Source organism: Charadrius vociferus, unplaced genomic scaffold, assembly GCF_000708025.1.
Source record: "Charadrius vociferus isolate BGI_N301 unplaced genomic scaffold, ASM70802v2 scaffold377, whole genome shotgun sequence".
Classification (NCBI taxonomy): Eukaryota; Metazoa; Chordata; class Aves; order Charadriiformes; family Charadriidae; genus Charadrius; species Charadrius vociferus.
The window spans coordinates 2,071,463-2,081,868 of record NW_009649456.1 but is presented as its reverse complement, the minus strand read 5'-3'; the positions used below and the strand labels follow the sequence as shown (position 1 = coordinate 2,081,868).

The 10,406-nt window shown below is 37.4% G+C and overlaps 1 protein-coding gene across 1 annotated transcript in view; it reads left to right on the top strand.

Moving 5' to 3' along the window:
* Positions 1–10,406, top strand: part of SLC12A2 (solute carrier family 12 (sodium/potassium/chloride transporter), member 2) — a 167,093-nt gene that overhangs the window by 124,626 nt on the left and 32,061 nt on the right. The window contains exons 3-9 of the mRNA XM_009889717.1: positions 108–183; positions 796–891; positions 2,740–2,879; positions 4,440–4,550; positions 7,548–7,656; positions 8,098–8,225; positions 8,313–8,397. Coding sequence (XP_009888019.1) covers positions 108–183; positions 796–891; positions 2,740–2,879; positions 4,440–4,550; positions 7,548–7,656; positions 8,098–8,225; positions 8,313–8,397 — 745 coding nt within the window. The remainder of the gene's footprint in view (positions 1–107; positions 184–795; positions 892–2,739; positions 2,880–4,439; positions 4,551–7,547; positions 7,657–8,097; positions 8,226–8,312; positions 8,398–10,406) is intronic.

Here is a 10,406-nt window from a genome sequence, read left to right as displayed (position 1 = left end):
AAAGAGTGCAAGATAATTTTGACAACATTAAAAACTGAAATGAAGAATTAGTGGAAGTGACTGCAGATGTAAGACCTAACCTATGTAAAACTTCTGCTTTATCTTAGGTACGATGTATGTTAAATATTTGGGGTGTGATGCTCTTCATCAGACTATCATGGATTGTGGGACAAGCTGGGATAGGTATGTGTACTAATGCTGTAACTTTGTTTCAGTGGCTTTTAAACACGATCCGAAAGAGGTATTGATCCCGAGCTTACACTTTAAACAGGGGTAGAAAATGACTGTAATATTGGCAGTTTTTAAGGTAATTTACACTTAACAAAAGTTTATGCAGTATGAAGTTACTTAGGCTTTGTCATTTAGCTGTAAGGTATGTAACTTAAAATTGACATTTGTAAGTCTTCAGTGAACTGTAGAGATAAACTTTTGATCTCTGGTTATTAAAATCTGCATATACACTGTGTAATATATAAACAGTTTTCTTCAAAGGCTTAACAGTATTGGACTGCAGAAAATCTCTCATCTGCAAAAGGCATATGTTTCCTTGAACCTCTAGGATACAACTTTTACCCTGCTGATTCAAGAGAACATTTATCCAGTTTTCTTTGTATCCTGGAAACTTCTGGGTACAAAAGGAGAGTGAAGAAGCCTTTTGCTTGAATGTGCAGGACCACACACAGTAAATTTGCATTGTATTTGCACAGCTAATTCTGTAAACCAAGTTAAGGTGATGACTTGTACATTTTAATACTGCCAGACTTAACACCTTTTTTCCCCCTCTTTTTCCAACAGGTCTTTCTGTTGTGGTTATTGGAATGGCCACTGTTGTGACAACTATTACAGGACTGTCTACTTCAGCAATAGCCACAAATGGGTTTGTAAGAGGAGGTAAACCTACTTTCATAAAGCTTTTCAAACTTTAATGACGGAAGCATACACCTTAATGAGGAAACGTCTATTTTTCTTTTTCTTTACCAACAAGGAAAAAGCAGTATGGATGAAATGTATGGAAGAGTTAGTTTTCTGAGGAGTGTATTCTTCCCTATGTTCTGTAGTTGACTAAGAAGTCGTGTAATTTAATTAAATATCAATAATTAGCCTACTAATTTGATTTGACTCATGGCTTGCTTTTCCACTGTGGAAGAAATGTTATTCTTAATCTTTGGTATTACGAACATTTTTTAGAGACACATATCCAGGAATGAACATGGTCTTTAATATTCTCCTGCATCTTCACTGGTTGGTTAAGAGTGTGCTTGTGTGCTTGTAAGTGTTCATGTCCTAAAAATAAAACTTACTAATGAAAAAACACATCCAATAAAAGGATAAGCTTTATCTATATGAGAGCACACAGAAGGACGTGTCCTTGTTTCATCATGGGTTTTTTTTATACACAAAAGAAATTCTCCAAACACTTGATCTCCAGCTTTCCTGAGGGTGATGGTTTTCATTCTCTTTCATGGTTTATGTGCTGTTGTCAGCAATTCCTACAAAATAGTCTTATAAGTGGTCGGTGCCTTTGACATGCTTGAACTGCTTCATGACATTACAGTACTGCTACTAGCAGAAAATGTGGTGGAATTAAAATAGAAGCTTGTAAAATTCTTGGGATTAAGAATGAAGAGAAAAACCTTGCTATCACAAAGTAAATAGTCCCAAACAGGAAGGATCAGCTATGAATCCTAGCATTATGTCAAGCTTAGTTTCTAAATGCCCTTTGTTTTTTCAAATTGCGTTATACAGATTGGACTTTCCTGTTCTTCTGAGAGCCTTTTTTTCTTTTTTTTTTTTTGTGTCACTTTTGCAAAATACTACTTCATTAGAAAATTTGAAGGGCTGAATGGGAAGAATTATAAAATGTTGTTCAGTTGTTCCTATGAAAATCTTACATTACAGTAATATTTTTCTTATGGTAACATTCTCATTTGCAAAGTATGTCAGAGCTGGGTACCTACATATGTTTTGCACAAGGACTGTAGTGCAGTGAAATTAAGGATTTCCTGTTGCAAATTTTTAATGTGCATTCAATTACTTCAGACTTGAGCTGGAGGATTTTGTTCCTTCTACAAAGCCTTAAATTGGAGGAATGTGCACTTGCTACTTTTTTTTTTTATTTTACTCTAATGCTCTAGATACTCAGTTTTCAATTTGTCACGTGGGGTTTGAGATGCCGTTTTTGTCAAGTTCAAAAATACAAAGAGTAGGTTCTGAAGAAGCGTGATGATGTGATTGTTTTGAGAGTTGCACTGAAGGGCAGAAAATTCCCTTAACAACAGAGCTTTAAGAAACGTCATGGAGGCTTGGAACTTGAGTGGGTTTATTGCAGTCAACTTCAGTTTCTTGAGCTAAAGCTAATGAAAATGTATAGTAATAGAACTATGTACAAATGCTTTGAGTAGTTTGAAATAAGAAGCCCAGTGACACTGCTGCTTGTGCTTTATAATTTGTTTTTTAGCTATAGAACTGGTTGCATAGCTGGATGATATGATGTGGTCCGTGAGACAAGTGATTACTTCCAGTTGCTGTCTTTTCTTAGAAACTTGGAATATATTCTTGAAATTTCAGCATGCCTGTCCCTAAAATACTGAGGTTTGGGTTATTTTCCAGTACATCAGGGAAGATGCAAGAATAAATAGCATCTTTTTTTGTATAAACTTTAAATTGCTGATCACTGCCTATTCTTGGGCTCTTTCATGTAGTGGGTTTTTTTTTCTGTTTTTTTTTTTTTTCTTTCAGGAGGAGAATATTACTTAATTTCCAGAAGTCTGGGGCCAGAGTTTGGTGGTGCCATAGGTCTGATTTTTGCATTTGCCAATGCTGTTGCGGTAGCAATGTATGTTGTTGGCTTTGCAGAGACAGTTGTGGAACTGCTCAAGGTATGTGGATGATAGTGGTTAAATTGATTACACTGTTCTTTATTCAAGTTTGAGCTGTCATTTAATCACAGAATCATAGAATAGTTTGGGCTGGAAGGGACTCTTAAAAGTCCAGCCCCCCTGCAATGAGCAGGGACATCCACTAGATCAGTATGATCTGTCCAACCTGACCTCGAATGTTTCCAGGGATGGCGCATCTACAGCTTCCATGGGCAACCTGTTAGAGTGTTTCATTGCCCTCATTGCTTATTTATTCATTATATCTAGTCATAATCTTCCCTGGTTTAGTTTAAAACCATTACCCCTTGTTCTGTCGCTACAAGCCCTGTTAAAAAGTCTGTCCCCACCTTTCTTATAAGCCCCCTTCAAGTATTGAAAGGCTACAGTAAGGTCTCCCCAGAGCTTTGCCTTCTCCAGGCCAAATAACCCCAACCGTCTCAGCCTGTCCTCATAGGAGAGGTGCTCCAGCCCTCTGATCATATTTGTGGCCCTCCTCTGGACTTGCTTCAACAGGTCCATGTCTTTCCTCTGCTGAGGGTTCCAGAGCTGAACACAGTACTCCAGGTGGGGTCTCACCAGAGCAGAGTAGAGGGTCAGAATCACCGCCTTTGACCTGCTGGCCATGCTTCTTTTGATGCAGCCCAGGATGCAGTTGGCTTTCTGGACTGTGAGTGCACATTGCCAGCTTGTGTCCAGCTTTTTCTCCACCGGTACCCCCAGGTACTTGGCAGGGCTGCTCTCAGTCCCTTCGTCCCCCACCCTGCATTGATACTGGGGGTTGCCCTGACCAGTTCGAAGACAGAGAATGAGGTACAAGGTTACTACTGACATAGCAGTAAAATACTGCTGTAATTTGGTAGCTTTTTGGTAAAAAACCAAATTGTTCCAAGATGGAAACTTCCCATACTGTTTATCTCCCTGAAAAAATGTATAATTTGTGGTAAAGTCCAAGCTGGCTGCTAAGAAGAAGGGTGGCAATATAGATACAAGATGCAGAACCTTAAGTTGTTAATGCTGTTTATTCTTAGTAGTGAGCTGTTTCTTGTACGTGAAAGTCATTCATATTAATCTCATTTTCAAAGGAATTCTGCTTATTAAAAACAATTCCTTAATTTAAACACAACCAAGTATTATCTGTCTGTTGGATTTTTGATTAAATGGAATACTGAGAACAACTCAACCATACTTTTTGTAGCTGGGAAGAAGTTTGGAATACATACAAAGAATTAAGAGTAACAGTGAACAACAAGTAAAATACATGTATAGGTGCAAGATGGTAGCAGTTACCTTGCTGGTTAATCTAATTCTCTGGCGGTTGAAGACAGGCCGATCTCTCTGGGGGTGGGCTGTGAATGGAAATTATCATTTCCATTTAGAAGATTCAGTGATTTAAAACAAGGTGGAAACCAAACCACTTGTGTCTGTACAGGGAATTTAAAATGAGTAAGTTTGTGGTAAAAAGGTTAACTCTAGTAATAAATTACTATCAGTATTCTGCAGTAGGGAAGATAAATACTTGATAAAGTATATGACTGTGTATTTTTTTGTTTGTTTTGTTAGGAAAATGGAACGTTGATGGTTGATGAAATGAATGATATCAGAATCATAGGGGCTATCACAGTGGTTATATTGCTGGGTATTTCCGTTGCTGGAATGGAATGGGAAGCAAAAGTAAGGAACTATCACCTTCTCTTTTATTCTCTGCTTCATAATTTTGATTCCATTTTCTGCCTCAGCTTTTGGATTTATTTTTAATATATTTAGTGCACTCAGTATTGCATGCATGGTATGTTAGAAGTCAGTCAGTGGGCAGTTTTTATGTAACAGATGTCTTTCTAGCAGTAGCATGTGCAGGTCTGGACAGTATTTCAGACCTTAGACCACTTAGCTCCATTGGAAGTGTCTATGAGAATCTAAAAACCAGCATAATCTTCTCTTAATGACAGCGTCAAGTAGCTTAATGGTATTACCCTCTTCTGAGCAACTACAGCACAAGAAGAAAAGGTAAGAGCATTAGCATTGGAATTTTCACTCACTGGGAACTTCAGATGAGCTCTGTGGATGGAAAATACAGAGCTGGAGCTGACGCCAGTTTGAAGTTGTATAGTTTTTGCTAACTCAAAACCAGTATTCTTACCTCCCCTTCCACTTCTTTCTGATTTTGTTTTCACTTTGAAACAACCAGACAGTGTGATGCAGTCACTGGGCTCAGCATTGAGAAAGGTTGTGAACATGGGTGGTGATGACTGTGTAGGAGGGGGAACGTACTTTCCTTATCTTGTTGTGGCTGCGTGGTCCTAGGTCAGCTCTGTTTGTGGAAACAAACACATACAGATCTTAGGATACCTTAATATAGAGGTTGTCTTATTAGTTTTCTGCTCTGTGTTACTAGGCATTGTAGCTTGCTCACTGTTTCCTGCACCTGGTAGGCTTTTTCTGAATATCTGTCTGTGGTATGCTCAAAAATAATTTAAAAGAGCCTCACTTGGTCTCCCTTCCCATTTGGTATTTGGTTCAGAATAGCTCCTGTTTTCTGCAGTGAGAGGCAACTGAAGGAGCTTCTTCATGTAAGTAATATAACAGGTTCTTATGCTCCTGCATCAAGATGATGATGATATTCATAATTGAAAGGAGAGAGGGTTAGGGATCATAGAAAAGGGAAATGAAGATGCAGTGCATTACTTGGATCTATCACAGGGAGAAAAGAATACAGAAATTGACTTTGGCATGTACTTGTAAATTGAACAGCACACTTCTGTAAAAATTGTTTGCCTTTCTCAAGTAGTCCTTCACTATCTGTAACTTCAGTTTGTAATGGTATCTTTATGCACCCAACTTCAAACAATACTGTCCTTAATCTGAACCATTTAGTTTTTCCTTGGAATGAATTAGTTGTTATTAACCCTCTGGCTGCTGTCACTTAAAGTCACAAGAAGTATCTTGCATTTTGCTCTGTAGCATGAACAATTCTATAACAATAGCTTGCATAGAAAAATACCCCTGTTGTTTAATGTTACTATATCGAACCTGAACTGTGGTGTCACTGCAGCATCAACCTTATTAGGAAATATGTAGTCGTCAAAAATCCTGTGCTCGGTGCAAAAGTCAAGGCTTGTTGGCTTGGTTTCTGCATTGTGGAAGAAGGCTGGTAGGGGTGATGGTAAGCAACTGAACCTGTAAAACAAGCACTTCGTGTGGGTTAACATACAGCTTAGCGTAGCAAAACACTAGTGCTTCCCTTTTGATTAAAGTATCTGTGATGTTCTCCTATGCCTTCCCCATGACTTAAAAAATGCCTTGGAAAATGGGACAAGGGGAATCTATAATAATGCTTTTGAAGTAGATCTAAACATAAGAGAGACTGGGATTCCAGGGAAGCCTGCTTAAAAAATGACTTTTCAGATTTTGTGATCTTTTACCACTGAGCTCCTTGAGTGGAAGTCTTAGAAGCCCATTCTTTGAGGCTTTCGAATGTAGGGAAGGGATTCAGAAAATGTGCTTAGCTTCTGGGAGAAACCTAGGTTTGTTACTGGATAAATACACTTGTGGCAAGTGCTCTGTGGTAACTTTATGTTGAATTCTCAGGACTTACTGAAGAGTTCTCTAAGTGTCCAGCTGCATCCTTGCACCTCTCGCCCATTCTTTAGGTTTGGCAAAGGAGAGATTTAAATGTGATGAACAAATTAGTTTCTTCACGTGGTCTTCTAACTCTGCTCTTGGCTGTCTTGTTCTGTTTATCGCTGTACTACCTTGTTCTCTTGCAAGGCTGTGTGAATGGAAAACTTTGTTTTGTAACAATCAGCAGTGCCACAGTGCTATTGCGTATTAAGTTCTGATCCTAGGCCTGAAAAATAGTCAAACTACAAATAGCTTCCCCAGAGCCATTGGCATATACCCTTATAAGGAATCAAATAACACAAAAGGTAACAGGGCAGTGTGGTTGTTTATTTAAATGCAAAATGTGAACCATCACTTCAATGCCTAGATTTATTGTTACTGATACTTTTGAGGAATTGGATGGTTTAAAGTACTACTTGTTCCAAGTGTAGGGTTTATAATGGTTTTATTGAACAGTGGCTAAAAATCTAGGTTGTAATGAAAAAAGTCTCAAGATTAGAAATTAACAAGTAATTGTGGTAGTCTGCAATTTAATTTCTTAAATAAAGGTTAAGAACATGAGAATGTAACAAAATAATCTAGTCCATTGCATAAACTACCAAACATTCCCAATGTAATAAAATTCTTAGTAAATATCATGTGCTAAAGTATGAGGCAAAGTGATAGTTAATAAGGTGATACACCTAGCATTTGTGTGCATTTAGCTCTTTTCTTGTGAATTTCTTCAGTCTACTCACATCTATTTCTTCTGGAAGCCTCATAGAGAAAATTGTTTTGTTAAGTATTTTGTTCTTAGATGTATAACTTTGAGGGGTACAGTAATAGCAAATTCTCTTCTGAATTGTTAAACTTACAAATTATTCCTATTTCCTTATTAAAAATCCCAGTACATGTTCTCTCCAGACTGCCTTATTTATTTGTAGAAAATAAACTGGTAAGACTAAGCTGAATTTGGAATCAAGTAAATATTTATATTTTGGAACAACATGGAAGCTTGAAATTGTGAAAAAGAGCAAGTTCTTCTGTCTGATTGCAGCTATTGTGTTTCAGGCCCAGATAGTCTTACTGGTGATCCTCATACTTGCTATTGGAGACTTTGTCATAGGAACATTTATTCCTTTGGATAGCAAGAAGCCTAAAGGTTTTTTTGGCTATAAAGGTATGTTGTAACAGTTAGTATTTGTAAACAATACTTTTGCAAAGAGGAGACATGCTGTCAAGTTAAACATCTAAAATAGCTTATAGTCCTATTTCAATATAGAGATTTTTTTTCCCGATTCTTTCAAACTTCTGCAGTTTTGTTCCTTAAAGCTATTGGGCCAAAACTTGGTCCTGCCTGCTTAATGTTGATTATATTAAATTTAAAAAAAGCTGGATGATACTGTAAGTATTTTTCTGGTTTCAAAGGCTATTTAATTTCACTATGTTGACTTTCATTTTGAGTCAAAGTGATGAATTAGGACTTAAATATTCTAAGCTTAATTTTAAGAAAGCCATACAGTTATGACTTACAGCTTTTTCATGGAACTAATAATGGCTGGAATGGGATAATACTGTAGCTTCTATATGAATATTTATAGGCTTAAATCTTTTTCTACAGCTGAAATATTTATGGAGAATTTTGGACCAGATTTTCGACACGATGAAACTTTTTTTTCTGTATTTGCTATTTTCTTCCCTGCTGCAACTGGCATACTTGCTGGTGCAAATATCTCAGGTGATCTTGCGGTGAGTAGTGAATTAGCAAATCTCATTCGCAAACACTGAGTGTACGTTTATGTGTGTCATCACTGTCTACTGACATTTTTCTTTCAGGATCCTCAGTCAGCCATACCTAAAGGAACGCTGTTGGCCATCTTAATTACAACATTGGTTTACGCAGGAATTGCAGTATCTGTAGGTAAATAGAGAATGTTTTTGACTTTATCCTTTCACATTCACTCTGAGGGTGTGTTTTGACGGTTTATGTAATTCATTATGTAAAGTCATTATGTAATTGACTTTCATGCATAGGGAAGTAATAGCCAGAGGTTTCTATTTTTTATTGCTGGAGGTTCAATTTTCAGCCAGTTTTATAATTTTCTAAAATGAGTTATATTTTTCTAAGACTGGTGACTGCTTCAAACTAAAGATGACAAAAGACTTCATATGGGCATTTCCCCATTTGTTGCAGTTACTTATGTTAAAAGATTTATAATTTAGCAGTGGGATAATCCATGGATTACAAAAGTGCATTTCCAGAAAATACTCACTGAGCCTGTATTGGTTTGAAGATGATGGTAGTCTGCTACTGACCTGAAGTGAATTGTGGGATTATCAAACAACTCTTTGGTGAGGATACATGAGCAGTAATTCCCTAGTAGAGGGAGGAGAGTAGTACCTTCATCTGGCCAGCCCATTTTTACAAGCGTTGTCATGTTCAGAAATGTTGTCTGTTTTATTCTTATGCGGAAAGAGGAGAAACAATTGTAGACTGATCTGAGTCTTGTATAACACCTCTGTTCCTGGTCTTCCCCACCCCACAGTGGTTTGAAATTCTCTGTAGAAGGTGCCTTGGGGTTTGGTGCTCTTTCCATCATTTTTGCTCTAGAGCACCAGTGGTCAACCAGGTTTTTCCCACCCATAAAATGATTCTATTCTAGTAACCTTAAGAACATGAGATTGTAATCGTATCTCATATATTTCTTGCTTATGATTGGAAGTGTTTTTATTCCTGTCACATAAATTAGTTTCTGGCAGCAGTGATCACTTTTCTTACTTGAAGGACCTTGCCTTATCTTAGCTGTGCTGCCTTTTGAATGAAATTCTCGTTTATAAGAGTACCATTGATCTTAGCACTCATGATACTTCCTTTCCAAAGATACCGATCTTTTTAGTTTGCCTCTATTGGCTAACATTGTACTGTAGGTCTGCCAAATAGTTGCTCTGTAGTGATTGTGCTTTATGCAGCATAATGACCTACACTTATTTCCTAATTAGATTGACTGCATAGTCCTCTGCTACCAAATTTGAATACTTCAGAACTTGAATCCACATGAGAGCAAAATGCTCGTTAATATTCATTTGTTAATGGAATACTTTGATCATCTTTCAAACATGAAAAAACTCATTTCTCACATTGTGAAAGGAACAGTTTACAAAACCAACTAAACATTAAATTGTTTGATGCATCAGAAATGTCCTGCCTTAGTTGCATCCTTTAACTTACACTTAACTAGAAAAGGCCAGTGCTATTGCAGAAGTCAGAGATTGACATGAGTGAATTTCAGCTTTTCTTGTGACGTTGGATCAGGAACTGGAAAATACAAATACTTCTATTCCTTTCCCCACTGTAAGTTTCCAGAATAGTGGTAAGCAAGTCATTAAAACTTTTGAAGGGGCTAGTAAGCGTCACTGAGTAGTCATGTCTGGGGAAGATGATGTTCTGAATTTAGCTCAGTACTTGTATGCTCTGTAGTAAGTCAGAGGGTTAAGAAACTGAGTAGAGGAGGCTTATAAGAGAAAAATTGCTAGTCCTACTGCTAGAGCTAGGCAGCCTGTTTCAAAAAGATAACAGTTGTGAGGAGAAAGTGTGCAGGTTCGTATTTTATCAAGGGACTGTCGTGGTTTAGGCCAAATTGGCTACTCAAACCAGGACAGGGACTAATGCAGATTTGCAGGTGGCAGGATGAAGATTGCGTAAACAACTTTGATATCAAAATTCTTGAAAGACATGTTTCAAAGAACAACATTTACTGCTTTAAAAACAAGGGAAGCTCTAATAAAAAAAAAAAAAATTCTAAGTAGGGTTAAGACACAGGGTAGTAAAGTAGTTAATGAGAGCCTAGCTGTAGCTGCTTGTAGCACCAGAGAAGTTAAGCACTCTCAACTGCAGTCTGAAGGATTCAGGGTAGTATATCTGCAATTCCT